This window comes from Argentina silus, assembly GCF_951799395.1.
Source record: "Argentina silus genome assembly, chromosome: 14".
NCBI lineage: Eukaryota > Metazoa > Chordata > Actinopteri > Argentiniformes > Argentinidae > Argentina > Argentina silus.
In genome coordinates this window covers 8,757,250-8,776,809 of record NC_139668.1, presented here as the reverse complement: position 1 = coordinate 8,776,809, position 19,560 = coordinate 8,757,250, and the positions used below count along the sequence as shown (strand labels likewise).

Sequence of the window (19,560 nt, the reverse complement as noted above, 5' to 3'; positions counted from 1 at the left end):
TTCCAGAACAAATCATGGAAGCCCTGCAACAATTAACCTCCTGGCCCAGCTGCCAAGATGATGGCTCTTTTACTGCTAATTTCTTTAACACCAACAGCCCTTCCTTCTAGGGAGTGTTTTCCTGCAGTCGGTACTGTTAAAGGTTGAATTGATACTTCAAGTCTAACTGGAGGTCTAACTCTAACTAGGATGAGTTTCACAAATGCTTCGTAGCTAAAGCAGTACTTTATCTGCTCCTCTCGACCGGTGAAGTTCTCCACGTAACGAATTTCACACAGAAGATGCAGCTTTGCAGCGGGGTTGTCTGGAGAAATTAAGTATTACTTAAGCTACAAAGCTTTTGGGAAAATGACCCCTAATCGTTCTCTTTGTCCTGCTGTCATATTTAAATGGTGTTCTCCCAATGTTACGGGATGTGTCAGAGGGTCTTGTATTATGCACAAATAAGTGTATTATGGTTTTCTGGAAATTCTGGACGAGATAATATATACAGTATATGAAGCTATGAATAATATTATCTTGGGAGTTGTTTGACCTGGTTTACAGAATGACAAGGTCAACTAACTCATATAGTGTCTGTGACAAGGATCTTCCCCTGCATCTCAGGTAACGTGAGAGGGTAAGTGAGTAAGTGAATGAGAGAGAGAGAGAGAGAGAGAGAGAGAGAGAGAGAGAGAGAGAGAGAAAGAGAGAAATAGAGAAAGAAAAAGAAAAAGAGAGAGGGTGGTGGGCTCTTGAAAGCATCCTACCCTATGAATTGCAGTCACAGCTCAAGACCCCAAATGAGGAACGAGGCAATTAGTGAGTCTGGTCGGTCAGTACCCAGAATAGAGAAAGGGATACAAAAGGATAGAGAGAGAAATGAAGGGAGGCCGAAAGAAAGATCAAATAAACGTAATGAATGAGTGGCCATGATTGATGCATCTGATAGTACTGAGAGGACATAGTATCGCTCCATTTGAACCTGTGGGCAGATACATTATTCAGTGAAAGCCAAAGGTATGTGTGTCACTTTCAGCTGGATCCAGTTTCTGCCAGAGGCACTCAGTTTACAGGAGTTATCGCTCCCTCTCTCATTCTCTCTCTCTCTCTTTCTCTCTCACACACACACACACACACACACACACACACACACACACACACACACACACACACACACACACACACACACACACACACACAGTATATTTGGATTCTACTGTAATATCACCATGGGAAATTTGACCACCTACTTTATGACCCTCTTTATTCCCATGAAGAATACTAAAAATACATAGTCATAAATCAGCATATCTAAACAACGTACCAGACATGATATAAGTGGGTCCAATAATGTGGGTCCTTGGACAGAAATATGTTATTATCAAAAAGTAAAGGGACTTCGCTGAGTGAAATGATGGGATTTGAGATTAGGGATATGTTAGGTAGTACGCTTTACGACTACAGAGGTGATACCAAGAGTAAACTAGGTCCAGAGTGATACCGAGCCTTAGGTCAATGTAATTAAGGATGGGCTGGTTTCTTGACCTAGATTAAGCCTAGTTCTGGACTTAAAATCATCTTCAATGGAGAATTACCATCGAAAGTGTGATTTAGGCTTAATATGTGTCCGGGAAACTGCCCCTCTATCTAATATTCATGTTTTTCACTGAAGCGAGTCTAGCATACAGTATACTGACATGGCCCTCTCCTGACTCTCTAGGCACGCTGTAATGGCAGTGTGTCATTAGTATCAGATGTCTGTTATACATGCTCCAGTTACTGAGGTTTTACTTCCTTGATTCATTATCACACAGGTCACCTAATAGGGTACAGCAGGTGAGAGAGTATACACTGTCTATGGCCGATACACATTACACAATGTTTAGTGCGGTGTTTGAGTAGTTACAACCCTTTAAAGGTACAAAGGGCAGGTAGTTTGTTTAATCTTTGTGGAATGTACAGTATACGTTTGCCCTACTGTATAGCACTTCCAACTCCTTTTGAAAATACTTAGAAAATAACAAGGAACATTATTTTATTAATTTATTTGTCACTGGCTACAATAGTTACGTTTTAGCTTCAGGTAAATGTCCATCCACATGTCCTAAGACATGTGTTTTCAACAGCCTCACTGCAGATGAAATACGTAGTTCATTCGTTCAAGTCTGTGTTGATGTTCTCTGGATAGACGAGCACAATTGCTCAAACTATTAGGCTACTGCCCAGAAACAAGACTAAAGAGAGATATATTGTATTATAGTGTGCATAGTTTGTGTCTGGTTTTAGTATGGGATACGTCTTCAAATCTTGAAGGAGACTAATAACTCTTAAGAGCTAACATATTCAGCTGGTCTGGGCCGTGGTTAGCTTGTTTAGCTTGGTGCACTGCCCAGCCTTTTCTTTAAACAGAAACCCAGATGGCATCTGCTCATTTCTCAGCCGCCTCTCAACTGCTGGAAAAAGTGACTCTGTCTCATTTTGCTCACATTACTCACACACAACAAGAGAGTGCAGTTAACTGTAATAGTTCACTGAACCAAATGATAACAATAATAATTGATTGGATTTATAAAGCAGGGCTCTAACCCTAACCCTAACCCTAACCCTATTAACGCCACAACCCTCCTACAGCTACCCAAACATAAATGTCCAAAACAACCCCCAAAACATCCCCACATATGACCAAATAACCCTAATAAAGCAACTCAAAAGTACAGAGAGCTTAGACAGTAGATCTTATTTTTCCAGTTACCTAGCGTGATTTCTGGATGGACTGTACTGTTAAAAACAATACCCTTACAAAGAATAATGGAAGACAGGGAATTTGCAAGAAGACATACTTCTGTGTACAGCATACTATAGGCCTTCTAGTACCTGCTATACATTTTACTGTGGGTAAAACATAGCATAGGTGGAGCTACCTCAGGGATGGACCTTACTTTATGTGTTGTTTTCACTCAAGGTCTTGGCCTACAGACATTCACTGTCATATAGGTCAGATTTAAACTTACTTTGGTACGTTTGATTATTAACCAAAGGAGCTTCTTGAGCTGTTCTTTCCGCCAATGTATGTAGTATGTAGGCTGTGTGCGCCCTCTACTGGTCGTTAGGTCAACTCTCATCCTCTGCTGCACCACTTTAATAAAATGACTACTGTATTTTGTCTTATATGTAGGATTAAATAAACCAGAATTGGAATTTAGTAAGTGGTGGTTTTTCCGAAGCATGTCAAACATATATCTATTATAATTAACAAACGAACAAATTCTGTGTGTGCACTGTCTACTATATGTTGTTGTATATTTGGGATTAAATATACTTGAGATTGGGATTTAGTAGATTATTTATGTTCATAAGCATTCCAAAGAGAAATCGATTCAAATTATGTGTGTGCAGTGCTTGTCTCCAAACATAAAGGGTACAACTCTTGTTCTGTCACAATTCTCCAAATCCTGTCCTTTACTGAAGTCTCTGCTCTCCACTGGATGGCAGCAAACATTTTCCATCAAACCAAACTCATAGTCGACCCTGCACACACACACACACCAACACACACACACACACACACACACACACACACACACACACACACACACACACACACACACACACACACACACAGCTCCAGATGTGTCCCTATCATGGCCTTTTCTGTTGTCCTATCTTCTCTCTAGGTCTCTCTTGTAACATTATTTATATTATTGAGACTAACCTGGAAAAATAAAGGTTAAATAAAATGAAAGGCCAAAAGCATTACAACTGTCTTCACACCGCAAAAACACATCCTAGTAGATAATTCATTCCAGTGATATGTATTAAAAAAAATTATAATAATAAGCATGCATAACGGCCAATGGTCATTTTGATTTCCTTACAGATAAGACCGATACACTGTTGCAAACACATGCATCACGCGTTATTGCTACAGTACCGGGCATAATTTAATTCACCTGGGAATGATTGGCTGTCCGTGGTCACGTTGCCCGTGAGGCTCGTGTCAGCTCGTTTCTCCACCATTGTCGACGCAAGAAGCCGAAGCCTCCCCACATCCACGCGCAAGATCCCTACCCATTTATAGCGTTATCAATTATCAAAAACACTATCCCGCCGTTAATGGGTGTAAGCTATGCTGTAATGCACAATAGATAATTCATGCAACGTTTATAAAGCTTTTTCCAATTGTTAGTTGCCATGGACGTCTTATTACCCAATTTTTCATGATGATTTGACAACATGAATGGTAAGTTTACTGTTTTTGATACCATGATGTCTTTGCCGGGAGCCTTTTAAATTTGGAGAATACATTAAGCTGTAATGTCTAACCGCTCTCGCTTCTGTGATCACATTATTTAGTTTGACCCGGTCAACAAGCTGAATTAATGACATGTAAGATGTCAATGAAAGGCAGAGTAAAAGTTAGTGCTGCAAATCTACACTTTTGTCTGTCTATGTTGTGTACCTGTATTATGTTGGGACAAGTCAGAAGTCCGGTTTCGGGTTTTGCTCATAGACTACAGGTGAATTCCGTATATTGCAATTTCATCTGTTTGTACTCATAGATGAAATTGTTTAGTCAGACATACTCTGCTCTTGTTTCACCATTCAGTTAAAGCCAGGGTTGTCTGGGAATAGTCTATAATTTAATTCTCCCACTATTTGTAATGGTAGGTCTACATTCTCTCAGGCATGGAATTGTTATACATTTGCATTGAAAGTGCTATAAGAATTATGCTTTTCAGGTAAACCTACAATCACCCCACCCACACACACACACACCCACACAACACACGCTGTCAAATTACTAAGGGGCATCTGTGACGGTTAGACAGCAGTATAAAATTGTCAACCCCTCTCCTGTGTCCCTTGGGAACCAATTATTCATCACCAATGGGGGAAGGGGGGTACTGATATCCCGAATGCAATGCTGGATCCCCCCTTACCCCCTTGGCTAGTCATTCTAGTAGTTTCTATTAAATCCAAATCTGCCAAGAATCTAAGAATGAATGTAAGTTTTTGCTCTAATATTTATCATTGTGGTTTTGGAGTCATGAAGTAAGGCAGGCTTCCCCCTTCAACCAAACTCAGTATCAGCTTGGCTAGTCATTCTACTAGAAGCTTCCATGATCCTATCCATCCAATATCATAGAATGAATGTAATGTTTTGCTTGAATATTGGTCATCATTGAGTTTTTGAAGTCTTGAGTAATTTTAAAATAGCAAGTCCCCCCTAGTATGTTCATGAATATCTCTCATCGGCATAAATCATATTCTTTATTACTAAAACATCCTCAATTCAGCATTCTGAAGCTCAATCCACACCCATAGCATTGAGAAAGAAATGAATACATTATTACATTTACTTATCAGTTGTCATCTGTGTCCATTTTGTTACAGGCCAGAGACATCTAAATGTCAACAACCTAGCTTCATCTCCCAGTTTGTATTAAGGTAGGTGGCTTGCACTTCTAATACTGTGTCATCCAGTATGCATAGCAGGGGTCTCCAACATTGGTACTGGGGAGCTTCTGGGGACACAGGCTTTTCTTCCAACCCAGCGCAACTGCGTCAAATATTCCAATAATCATCATCCTCCTTAGTCTGGACCATGATCAGTTGAATCAGGTGGGTTGGTACTGGGCTGCAGCAAAAGCATGCACACCCAGTAGCTCTCCAGGACCAGATTTGGAGACCCATGTGCATATCGACTCATTTTGAACCTTCATAGACATACGGATGGACCCCTCGGCTAATGCCCTGCTAAGTGGCCTCTTAGCTGCCGAAGCGTTGCCTAAAAGGTTCTGGGTGGGAGTGATACTTGATATACACAACAGTATATATGTGACTTAGAGCCTTGCCTTGTCCACTACGATTAATGGTCTCAACATAGCATGAGAATCAGTGGAACTGCCGATAGTTTGGGGTGTCATTTCACAAATGCATGGAAACACGCAGCCAAAATGCACGCAGCCAGCACACACACTCACACACACACACACACACACACACACACACACACACACACACACACACACACACAGACTATCTCTCTCTCACTCAAAGGTCACCCTGATTCCCTGTCTATCAAATTCATCATTGGGCAACTCCCAAAGGGGAAATTATATGACAGGAGTTACAGTGCATTCAGAAAGCGTTGCCTAAAAGGTCTCAGATCTGTGCCTCGACACAATCCTGTCTCAGAGGTCTACGGACAATTCCCTCGACCTCACGGCCTGGTTTTTGGTCTGACAATGCACTGTCAACTGTGGGACCTTATATAGACAGGTGTGTGCCGTTCCAAATCATGTCCAATCAATTGAATTTACCACAGGTGGACTCCAATCAAGTCATAGAAACATCTCAAGGATGATCAATGGAAACAGGGTGCACCTGAGCTCAATTTCAAGTGTCATAGCAAAGGGTCTGAATACTTATGTAAATTTGATATTTTTTTTGATATATATATTTTTTTTTATAAATTAGGAAACATTTCTAAAAACCTGTTTTGGCTTCGTCATTATGGGGTATTGTGTGTAGATTGATGAGGAATAAGGAATGAGTAATAAGGAATAAGGCTATAACGTAACAAAATGTGGAAAAGGTGAAGGGGTCTGAATACTTTCCGAATGCACTGTATGTATAATGACATGAATGAACTGTGTAAAACATTCTGTAAGAACTGGCTCAAGAGAGAGAGAGAGAGAGAGAGAGAGAGCATTGCATCTGTGTCTTTGTGTGAGAAGTATTCTACTTGTCTTTAGTAGATCAATAAATGAAAAGTAGTAAAAAAAAAAAAGTAATAATTTTGTATTTAGAATAACATTTCAATTCTATTCTATTCTATATTCTTTAGTGTCACTACCTCTGTACTCTTCAGAATGCATTACTGTGTAAGTAATGTATGACAACAGTATCATGCTCTCAGGCTAAATGCCTTGACGAACAAATAGGCCGATACATTGAATAGGATACATTAGGTCACAGGTGAAGCTAAATGCGATGATTATTTTTTTAAACATTCATTAGGACATTGTGTCCTTTGCGATACAATGTCTAACAATGATTTCACATTAGAAATCATATTACTTTTCTATCTATTCATTTGTATTAGTCTGCATTGATCGCATTGATCATTGAAAAGCCAATGGCTATTGTGTGGGACGACGGCACTAAGTGTTGCTAGCATGCACAATGTTCTTTGGGAAATGTGGATCTCTCCCAGTCCAACTCACGCTTCAGCAGTAATGCTCTCCCCTCCATCCTCCACACCCAACCACCACCCCCCCCCCTCCCTCCCCCCACACCCTCCCTCTCCCCCCTCCCCCTCCCCCTCATGGCACGTTGCCATGGCAGCTGATTGGAATGTTCACTCCGTCTCTCCAGCATATTGCTGCTCACCCCCCCTAGGAAAGAACAGGGCGTTTAAAAGAAAAGGTAACACAAAGATTTTCTAGACAGTTGGTCTGCTGATGTCAGCTGAAAACGCTGATATTGTTCATCTGGCTTGTTGTTAGGTTTACTGCATTTAGTTATGGTGAAGGAAATGGGCATTTTTAAAATTATTAGAATTACACACATTACAAGTACACACATACATACACACACACACACACACACACACACACACACACACACACACACACACACACACACCCTATTTGAAGGGGATTTGCCCAACCCCCCCCCCCCAAACCCCCAACCCCTATTACATCGATACTATCCTTACTTAAAAAGCAGACACTTTTTTTTCATCTATTTAATTACTCTGTTTCTCCTCACTCTGTTTGGAGAGAGAGAGAGAGAGAGAGAGAGAGAGAGAGAATAAAGAGAGGGAGAGAGAGAGAATAAAGAGAGGGAGAGAGCAGTGGCTGGGAGAGAAATCGGCAATAGCTAGTGGTTTTTAATGCGGCACAATTAAGCAGAGTTTCAGATGACATGAAAAAGGCTGGCTCTCTCCTAGAAACACAGAAACACATCTCCTGGCTCCCTAACAGCCATGCCACGTTATACCCTGCCATCAACTGTGGCCATCAGTGGTAATAGAATAAGTACATCATTTAGCAGACACTTTTATCTAAAGCAACTTACAGTATAGTGAGAGCATGCAGTAAATTGTTTTGTATATGGTCCCGGGGGGGATTTAACCCGTGACCTAGGCGTTGCCAGCGCCATGCTCTACCAACTGAGCCACACGGGAGCCACACGGTGGTCACGGTTTAAGTTGACCCCTCTTAAAAGAACGCATTGCGGTTGATTTCAAATTTCTCAAGAATTTCCCATGCCGTTACAGTCCATTTTGTCAGCTCCAAATACAAGTACTAGTACATTATAGTGAATTATATTAAATATACTGTACTGTGGAAGCAATTTCATGCTGATTATTTGACATTTGGGTCTTTAATCTCTGGCCGTTTTTTGTCAGCCTTCTCTGTTCCCGTACAGTACATCACCAACCCACCATTTTAATCAGGTTGAAGTTGAATTGGCATAGATGGGTGCAACGGTGTACAGTAGCGGTGCTAAGTGATCTCACACACAGGTAAACAACCTCACAGGGTCTTCTGAGTGGTGTTCTCTCTGTCAAGGTTAGGGCATTCTGAATTTCCCACAATGTGGCGTTTCTTTTTTGTCGCCCCAAATGTGTGCATCGTGGCAACACATGAGTGTTTAGCACCAGGCATTGCTATAGCAACTAGAGTTTTTTTTTCAAATGGGGAGATTGTAGCCACCACAGAAATGTAACATTGTTTGTTCTATTCTCTATGGTAGTCACTGTGGCAGGACTTACCGATGGAACACTCTGTAAAGTTGTATGCATGTTTAATAGTCAGAAAGAGGCTGACATGAAAATATCACTTCACAAAATGTCACTTTTCATTTTGGGAATGAGACGGGAGATATTGATATGAGACCCCCTATCAGGGTAACTATGTCGGTGAGGCACTCTGGATGTTGGCACACTGTGAGTTTGGACGATGACGGCAGCACAGCTGAATGGATGCCTTGAGTCATGGTTTTGTGTGCCGCACACTGGCGCCCAGGCTAATTTTAGATATCTCTCTCTCACGTTCTCTCTCTGGCTCTCTCTGTCTCTCTGTCTGTCTCTCTGTCTGTCCCTCTCTCTATTCCCCTCTCTCTCTCTCTGAAAATCTTGGCCTGCCAAAATATCCAACTGAAACCAATTGAGACTATATTTGTGTAGGTGTTGGGGGTGGGGAGGAGCATAGCCAGGAGTCTGTTGTGTGTGTGTGTGTGTGTGTGTGTGTGTGTGTGTGTATGTGTGTGTGTGTGTGTGTGTGTGTGTGTGTGTGTGTGTGTGTGTGTGTGTGTGGTGGGGGGGGGGGGGGTAGAGGGACTGGAACATTGCTGGAACCCCCCCCTCCCCCTGCAGCCCAGAAAGAACAGATCAATACCTACCTCTACACAGCTGCAGCATGGTCCGTGTACAGAGTATTGATCAGTGTACAGGTCTACCTTCCCTCGTGTGTGTGTGTGTGTGTGTGTGTGTGTGTGTGTGTGTGTGTGTGTGTGTGTGTGTGTGTGTGTTTGCGCGCACGCACGCGTGTGTGAGTGTGAGAGTGAGTGAGAGTGTACTATATCTGTGTACTAGAAAAAAGTCTGCAGCTGTAAGCTACTTAATGATATTAAGGGCTCAGAAGACACAGTGCACTTCCATGTGTATGCATCAGTGAATAGGTTGTCTCTTAATCTTTCAATCTAGAGTAGGGAGCCTGTCTTGACCGACCCTCTCTCTAATGTCTATGATGAGAGTGCTTCCTGTCTCTCTGCCTTGAGGCAGAATGGAGGGCTAGCATAGCGCTAATTCATCCCAGAATCAAGTGCTGCAGTGTGTCTACAGAGGAGACTTTGGTCCAAATAGTATTTGTTTTCTTTCAAGTCCTTAAGCTTGCCTGGCAGAATTAAACCAATTTTTATAGTCCCAAAAGTGCAACCCCCACCCATCTGGCACCCCAGACATGCTCAATCAAATGCTAAAAAGTATTTGAAAGAAAGTAAATAATATTTGCACCCAGGTCTTCCACAAATTTCTACCCTACTATATAAAAAAAACAACCACAAACCCACTGAACCCAAATGTAGATGGAGGAGGTGAAGAGGAGAGGAGGAGGAGAAGAGAGGAGAGGAGGGTATTTTAGAGCATGGCCAGTGAGATAAACAGAGTTGACAGTTGGCCCTGTATTCACCACCAAGGCTGACTGACTGACTAGCCAAATTAGCTAACTAGCTAAACAATGGGCGTGGGCCAGGAGACTAGCTGGCGTTGTCAGTCTGTGTGGTGCTCCTCTCTAAGCTCTCTCACTCATTGCCATGCTATTGGTGTTGTCTGCTGTGCAGGGGACTATGCAGGAGTTAGGCAATTTGTTTGTGAAATTCTGAATTGGTATATTGCAAGTTCAACAAAAACCTCTCTTCCCCCTCCTGCTCAGCCCCCCCCCCCCCCCCCTCTCTCTCTCTTCCTCTCTCTCTTTCTCTTTCTGTGATCTCCAAGGACTTCTTCTACCTCAGTCAGGCTCCAGTACACCAGCCGGCAGCAGTTAACGAGTCACTGTACGGAGAACAGAGAGAGAGAGAGAGAGAGAGAGAGAGAGAGAGAGAGAGAGCGAGAGAGAGAGAGGTGTACGCTTGTGTGAGTGCTAGCTAGCGTAGCGAGATAGACTCCCAGTGCTAAACAATAGAGCATGGGAGGATAGCGGCAGGCTAGCGTTGGTCCTGTGATTCACAGCTCGCATCAGCCAGTGGAGAGAGTAGCATGATGGGAACCCTGTCTGCATCACGTCACACGTGGACGTTCACATGGTGAATGCTGTGGTCTGTGGACAATATACTGTAGAGGAGTTTCTGGAATCTGAAGGCAAGGCACACAGACACAGGTCAGTTTGTTACCTTACTGGAATAAAGGATAGGCCAATGTGCAATTGATAACATTGACTAACCATTTTTTTTTGCCTACATTGTATTCGCGTTTTGAATGTTATTAGATTGCATCTCTGTTGCTGTTCTATCCATTCTCTGTGCTGTTCTATCTGTTCTCAATGCTGTTCTATATTCTCTATCTGTTCTTGAGCTTTGTGTGTGTATTTTTTTTTTTTTACATAGTTCTGCTGTGTGTGCACTGTGCACAGTGTTTAAAACTCAGTGATGAACGCCAATAACAGTGTGAGGTGTGTGAGCTGCACTCTGATGATGGGTTTGTGGTGGCACACAGCTGACACAGGGAATACTGTGGTTCCAGGATCCATGCAGCACGATACACTACACTATCTCTACTGTCTGGTAGGGAGGGAGATTGTGCAACGTTGTGTTCCCGGTATATCCTGCATGGCTTGCTGCTCTTCCTGGAGAGCTATGATATTGATAAAGAGAGAGAGGGGAGGGGAGGGAGGGGAGGGGAGGGGGGGGGGCAGACAGGCAGAGAGATAGAGAGGGAGAGGCAGAGAGCGAGAGGAAGCGACGGAGAGAGTGTCTCCTGACTTATCCTCTCTGTTATTGCGGGGGGGGGGGGGGGGGGGTTTGCTTGCTCTGCTGCATACAGTATGATGTCACCAGTTTATTGGGATAGCCTACTCTTGGTGGAACCAGGTTGAGACAGTTCACTCACTCAATCAAGTACCCCCAGCGCCATCGAATTGCTTGCTTTTGCGGTGGCGTAGCTGCTTTCCGTCGGGCGTTTCGGTGACAGTCACGTGTGTCGGCGATACAGAGGATGCAGTTTCAAGACTTGTGTTAGCTCAGAGTGCGAGGAAGCTCAGTGATGTTTGCAGCAGCGTGACGCCTGTTACACTGGCTGGCCAGCAATAAAGGGGCATTAGAGGGATCTGCCCAAAACTGGAGCACTGCTGGAAGCGTGTCACATGTGTCACTAGTCTCTGTGGAGGTTATGGACGAACCTGTATCACCAGAACATCGTGTGTCCTCCTGTGTTTTGCTGTTATGAGAGATTGAGCTAACGTCAAGGAAAAACGCTAAACGATAATTGAGAATAAAAAGATCTGTTTAGTTGACAGTGCATTGGTAATACGCATACTCCAAATAAGTCACATGTGGTTAATTTAACATCTTACTGCCACAGGATGGAGTGTGGCCCTCATGGGCTACCGTATTAGAGGTATAGCAGAAGAACATTGTTTGGAGGTAAAATGAAACTTCACTGCTCATGTTGCTCACTGCTCATATTCCAAGTGTTTCAAGAACAGGAATATAATCATCTCCGTGAAAACATCTGATTTATGTAGAGTATAGAGTAATATGTTTGTGGTATTTATTTCTAGGTTGTTGTACTGTGGTAGGTCATTTGAATATGTTTATGACAAGCATGGGTTGGATTCTGATCTGAAGTACACGGAAATCTCCATGGCAACCGCATAAGGCTTTTTGAGGAAATGGTTGCAAAAGCAGTGGTGGGGCAGTGGATTCTGGGAGTTGGAGGAACATAGTAAATGCTCTGTGTCCAAACTATGGGCAGACTAGACCCTCATTCTCACCCAGCCATTATCTTCCTCTGTTTGGGGTGCATGCAGATCAGCTACTGTATCTGCTGTTCAGGGGGTCAGGGGGTTACTCACTGTAGCAGTAAACTGTGTTTGGAAAAAAGCAGGACATTGAGGCAGAACATATGGCTTTTCTAACCCAGTTGCATTAATAGTAGTGTTATATCTTTCAGCATATCTTTTTTTTCCACTGGGGAATTGTATGCCACACAAATGCATAATCAAAGATATGGATTCAATCAATTGTAGATGGTGGCTATTCACAGTGCGCTTGCAGAAGTATGCTTGATTTCTATGGCAGCATGTTTTGTATTGAGGGAGTCAATACACCGAACCTGTTGTATACGTTGGCTGTAGGCTACATGTTGCAGTGGTCACAGTTGTGGTGATACTAAAGCATTGATACTTACTAATACATGATAAAGTGTCCATGGATCAGGTCAGTGAGCATACAACATTTTCTTCCCACTAACGACTATCCTACGGGTTAAAGTGCAGTGGAGTCAGACCCCTTACATGACCTCATAAAGTCAGAACTTACTCTAGTGTGTCTCCCTCAAGGTTATTGTCAGAGCTCTTGACACAAAAGGTGTCCTATGAAATACGACCGAAATGAAATGGATGAAGTAGCCTATTGCAAGGCCACGATGCAGTCTGAGTGATAGCCATGGATCCACTTACCGACCATTTTCCCCTTGCCTCAGAATTGTGGCTGCAGGGGGTTTGTGTCCTATATTAGCTCAGTGGCGGGGGGGGGTGGGGGGAAGGGGGGATGGCGAGTAGTGGGGAGTGGGGGTCATAGAGCTGTGTGCCACTGCAACATCTGTGCCTCACTTCAAACACCACTCCCTCTGTGGGTCTCATGTGTTTATGTGTTAACATGCATGTGCATGCGTTCATTAGTGTGTGTGTGTGTGTGTGTGTGTGTGTGTGTGTGTGTGCGTGTGTGTGTGTACATAAATAAATATGTGTTTGTGTACGTGTGTATTCTCTGACCCCCATGGAGACATGTGCTCCAAGTTGGAGGCTCTAACCATAAATATTGGTTTAGTTTACTTTGTGGGTCTCAGGAGGACACCTCTGTGAAAACCTCACAATAATATCGGAGCCCCATTTCAGAAAAGACAATTTCTTACAGTGTTTGACACTTCCCTCCTGTGTTCCAGGGGCAGACGGCGGTGGGCGTGGTGGCAGGATGAGCAGCATCCTGAAGAGGAAGTTTGAGGAGGTGGACAGCCCCTCACCCTGCCTCTCCCTCCGGGGGTCCGATGACGAGGTCTCCGCCAGCGACAGTGGGAACAGCAGCGACAGCATCAACCCCGCTCCTTCGGGTGCCCCCGCCCGTGAGTTACTTAGCTTACCCAGAATGCATTGGTTTGGTAACAACCCAATCTATCAGGGACATATCCCTGTCTCTTGTCTACTCCCTGTCTCTGACTCACCCTATCTCTCATTCCCTCTCCCTCTCCCTCTCTCTGCCTCTCTCTCACTCTCTCTCTCTCTCTCTCTCTCTCTCTCTCTCTCTCAGCCTCCTCTATCCTCCGGAGGGAGAAACGTTTGCGGGCGCGCAGCAACGTGCACTTCGAGAGTGTGACGGTGTACTACTTCAGCCGACGGCAGGGCTTCACCAGCGTGCCCACACAGGGGGGCAGCACCCTGGGGATGTCCACGCGCCACAGCTGGGTCCAGCACTACACCCTGGGCGAATTCGCCGTGGAGCAGGAGAGGAGCCACCGGAACATGCTCCGAGACCACCTCAAAGAGGAGAAACTCAACTCCATCAAACTCAAGGTGGGGGAACCAACCATGAGTGATGCAGGAGTTGTTGAAGACACAATCAGTAGGATCAGGATCCAATCCATAGCAACCTATGAATGAAACACAAAAAAATGGGTTGTTTGATTGGTTGCTTGCCTGTTCCTATTCCTCTTCTTGTAACACAGCCATATAACGCCCCCCCCCCCAACCCCCCCCCCCCCCCCTCCTCGCCCCCCCTCCCTCCCGGCCCTTTAATTCTTCCAAGACTGTTGGGACTCTTTTTTTCAATCATTATGCCTTTAATGCGTCACGTGTGGCCACAGCAGCAGCGCTGTAGCAAAATGCAGTTAATTAATTATGGATTGCATCTATAATAAGGCTTTGCATTTATAGTGTTTTTCCAAGTGCCCAGGTGCTCCATACCCATCTGATTTTCTTATTCCTCCCTCTGTCCCCACTTCTAATATGCGTTTGAACATTTATTCCCAGAACAGATCCTAATGCCTTTTTTTTTCATATGTTAATAGTGTTAACAGCCCGATGATTTCGCTATCTTTTGAAATCCCCAACTGACGCAGGAGAGTGGAGCTCAAGCCTGCTTGTTGAGGAGCTACACTGTTGCAATGTTATCCGCGGCGGCTCGTTAATGCATTATTTTAACGTTATCTGCGGCAGCTTGTTCATACGTGGCTTTAATGTCTGCCGCATATTTCCTCTCGCTTTTCTTTACATGTGCTGCTGCATGTTAATTGGACTGGCAAAGGTAGTCACAGCCACACAGCTAACATGATGAAAATAGAAGCTGCATTGCACCCACTAGAATGATTCGCCCACGTAAGTTCAAAATACAGTATTTACACAAAACTAAGATTCTGAAAATATGTCCATGTGTGCAAATCTTAGAAACTGTCCCACACATCTGGGTTTTTTTCTTTCACGAATGGGATGAGAAGTTAGTGTCAGTCTTTGTCATTGATTAATGGTTTAGTCAAGTCAATGATGTCCAATGGCAATACCGTCACACTAAATTTGAGCATCCCATTGGTTCAGGTAGAGCGCTCTAAGTCAACGTCACAGCTGGTTTATAGGCTAAGTAGCCAGTTAATGCTCCTCCATGGCATTCAACAGTGAATATTGCACTGGCTATGAGAGTACATTTTGTGTAATCATCCCACCCACCACGCCCAGCCTCCACCCGCTCGGTCTGCATGTATCCTTCCTACGGGGGGCTTGATAAGCCTTGGGCTCCAATATGCTATATTGTATTGCCGGTATGTCGTGGTCGTTTTACGCCAGGCAGGGAGTTATACAGAGCGGAGCCATCCAATTATGCCAAGCTTAAATGTATTACCAACGTCATTAAATAAATGCTTGAGCTGATGTGAGCGTCCTGGCTGAACATCAGGTTGGCATTTAGTCCTATTCACTCATAATGGTCACCACATTCCTCATTATGTGTTACTTGATAATTTAATAGTTTCATGATTCTGTGGGTGTATCTCTTATCGATCTAAGCGTTATGCACAGTCCCGATGGTAAACATTTCTCCAGTATCACTTTCAGCTGCTTAATCGCTCTGATTAAAATCTATGGTGAAGGATATTCTAACGAGAGCAGTCAGCCGTGTAATTGCTATCAACATTCTATTCCATTGATTTATGCTGGTCCCTCTCACCTTCCTGCTTCTCTGTATGTGACTCCTCCTGCTTGGTTTGTTGAGTAACACTTTCAATGAACATGTGTATAATGCCTTTTGCATGAATTTGTAATACCTTTATATCACCCCACAATGCATACTAAAACTTGATATAAACATTTAGAACTGTCAATGGCTCCATACTTTTGTGAATATAATGTAATATCGAGCCCTCTGATTGGCTGTTCAATACAGCGGGCAGTATTGAACAGCCAATCAGAGGGGTCGATATTATAGCCAATCAGAGGGCTGTATTTAATACAGCCCTGTGATTAGCTGTTAAATAATGCATGGAACAGGAATGGTGTCAAGCACACGTTCCATTCCATTCCATGCATTACAATGAGCCTCCGGTTTCTACCTCCACAAGCCTCCCGGATATATAGTGTGTTATCTTTTCTATGTTGACATTACTTGAACATTGTATTGAGGTTGTTTCTGTGCTACAGTCAGTAAGGTGCCAATCCACTGATTAAAGTTACAATACAAGCTTACAGTCTATAGGATTGAAGGTCATTGCACATCTGTGAATGACCTGTGTGTGTGCGCATGGATTTGTATGTGTGTGCACGCATGCGTGCGCGTGTGTACTGTACAATGACTGACGATTCACTTACTTAGCCAAATGCACTTATCGTAAGACGTTTCGGATAAAAGCGTCTGCTAAACGACTGAAATGTAAATGTAAATCAATTTAGATATGACTGACCGTCGACTCTGTTCCCCTCTCCCTAGCTCACGAAGAACGGCACGGTGGAGTCGGACGAGGCCGAGGCCCTGACGCTGGCCGACATCTCGGAGGAGGACATCGACCTGGACAACACGGAGGTGGACGAGTACTTCTTCCTCCAGCCGCTGACCACCAGGCGGCGCCGCGCCCTCCTGCGGGACTCCGGGGTGCGGCGCATCGAGGTGGAGGAGAAGCACGAGCTGCGGGCCATCCGCGTATCCCGGGAGGAGTGTGGCTGTCACTGTCGCGGGCTGTGTGACCCGGGGACCTGCGCTTGCAGCCTGGCCGGCATCAAGTGCCAGGTAAATGGAGCTGTGGTGAGGGCCTTCCTGTATTCACTCTGTCTGGCAGTCTGTCTGTCTGTCTGTCTGCACATGTCTGTCTGTCTGCTTGACTATGTCTGTCTATGTCAGTCTGTGCACTGCATCTATGTATCTACCTACATGGTACCGTATATCCTAGCAGTATGTCCTGTATCTATTTGTCTTTGTCTTTTTGGTGAGCTAACCCAACATTTGAATGCAAAGCGTTTGATGATGCAAAGATGTAACGTCTTGACAGCCTGACTGAGTGGTGGTGTTGTGACGCTGCAGGTGGACCGCATGTCCTTCCCCTGTGGCTGCAGTAAGGATGGCTGCAGCAACACCAGCGGCCGGGTGGAGTTCAACCCCATCCGCGTGCGCACCCACTTCCTCCACACCATCATGAAGCTGGAGCTGGAGAAGAGCCGCGAGCAGCAGCAGCAACAGCCACAACAGATGCAGCCCGTCGCCAATGGCAACGGTTACCATGGAGACCTCCCCACCCAGCGCAGCTTGCAGTCCCCTCTGACAGACTCCATCCCACACGCTCCCATCATGCACTTCCAGACCGCCGGCGACGCAGACCAACACCTAGAGGAGGAGGAGGATGAGGAGGAGGAGGATGAGGAGGATGACGACGACGACGAAGAGTACGAGGACGAGGATGATAGCAGTTTGTGCAGCGGCCTCTCGGACTGCAGCACCCACAGCCTAGACACGAATGACTCTGAGGAGGAGGATGAGGAGGAGGAGGAGGAAGAGGAGAACTGGGAGTGTACGGAGGATGAGCCGAGTCTTCCCCCAGTGTCTCACACGGAGGTCGTCCCTCTCTCCTCTGTTTTGGGTTTTGCCAACAGCACCAACCACACTAACCCCAACTCCTTCTACCACAACTCCCCAGCCGAGTTTTACCAGATGGACAACTCTAATGCGACCCCCACCCTTCCCTGTGAGCCCCTTAGTGAAGCCCCCTCCCTCACAGACAGGCAAGAGACAACCAAGTGGCCCGCCACACAGGGGCAGCTTCAAACCCCCTCTGAGCCCCACACAGACCACCGTGGACAGACAGAAAGCCACTACACTCCCCACCATTTTACCCACACCAACGCAGCGCCTGCAGTCATCGCCTGCTCCTCCGCCACCCAGGAGCACAACACTGCTCCTAGTGATGAGACTGGTGAATTGCACCTCCAGACAAACCTCCACAAACACCTGAACAATAGCCCACAGTCAGAGCTCTCTGTATGGACTGGGGAGCAGCAGAGGGAGGGGTCCTTCAACGGGCCAACAGGGGCACCGTGTCTGCCTGATATTCAAAGGAAGCCCCCATCTCTACATAGTACTGCTGAAGTCACGCGAGCATAGTATGTTGTGTGTTAGGAAGGCCCTTCAGTTGAATCTGTGATAAATCAAAATGTTGTTCTTGTTGCAGTTTTTACAGTGAGAAATGTATTCACCTGCATAGTAATTCAAATGCTGCGGAAGAATGTCGGTTTTGACCTATACCAAACACTTTTAGGTTACTAGTTCTGATTGAATAGGGACCTTTAGATAGTCAGTGTCTGTTGTCCTGTTTTAAAGCGTTTTTAAAGTGAACAATTAAGATGCAAACTGAAACAGCTATTTGTGGGGAAAGTTAATTTTGCCTCAGAAGATTCTCACAAAGTTATGTACAGTATGCCGTTTCCATGAATGCATAACCAGTGTTTGACAATGACTGTGAAATTCTTTCATTAAAAGAAGTAATGTAATTGCTAATTTTGACATGTATGTCCTTCTTTAATTCCTCAAGGAAAGTGTCATCTGATGATAAATTTAGATGAAATAACTTGATACGGATCAAACTTTTCTATGGACATGAGTCAACAGGAAAATGTATTGTTGCTGCAGATTATTTATGAGTATTAACAGTTTATGTGACATTATAAATGGTTTGATGATGACAGCATGCTGTATTTGGCTGTGGTTAGCATTTATGAGAAATCAAGATGATTTCAAGGTACTGCCAAATATGTTGTGTTGATGTGTTTTGTCTCATGTACTTAAACTTCAGTTGTCTCATGTAGCTGTTTAATACCTCGTTATAAAGCATGAATTTTGTTCAAATGACTAGGGTTTAAAAGTAATTGGATTTGTTTTGTATTGCCATAACACTACATTGAGGTCCATTATTGAAGGGATCATTTGAAACTTGAAATTTAAACACCTCATTCAGTTTATTGGCATTTGCAGTATTTTTGGTAGCGTTTCATTTTACAGTTCTATTTCCACTTGTATTATAATCACTTAGTATTTATTAAGAATGTATATGGTAGCATTGTGTAGTAAGTCATTGGGATATTGTGTCATTTACCATCTCACCACTTAATATCCAAAGGAATACTTGGAAAATGTTGTACTGTAAAATAAAGCGCTACCGACAGTATGTACACCAGTGCTACTCATTTGTTATCTTTCTCATTATGGTTATTGGACGCCAGCCCTGAGATGTTATAGGATTGTCAATCTCAGCATTATGAGGAGACAGTTTGAGTTTAAAGGCATGGTTGTTGTTTATTCTGTTCTTAATAGACACGCCCACAATTG

At 44.3% G+C, this 19,560-nt stretch overlaps 1 protein-coding gene across 1 annotated transcript; it reads left to right on the top strand.

Annotated features, from left to right (window-relative positions):
• Positions 1–13,683: 13,683 nt before the first annotated feature.
• On the top strand, positions 13,684–18,339 carry LOC310815327 (cysteine/serine-rich nuclear protein 3-like; the record flags this gene model as incomplete). The annotated part of the gene is made up of 4 exons (XM_083685061.1): positions 13,684–13,831; positions 14,017–14,279; positions 16,678–16,989; positions 17,266–18,339. The coding sequence occupies 4 exons, from the start codon at positions 13,684–13,686 to the stop codon at positions 18,337–18,339; spliced, it is 1,797 nt and encodes a 598-aa protein (XP_083541187.1).
• Between the last annotated feature and the right edge of the window lie 1,221 nt (positions 18,340–19,560).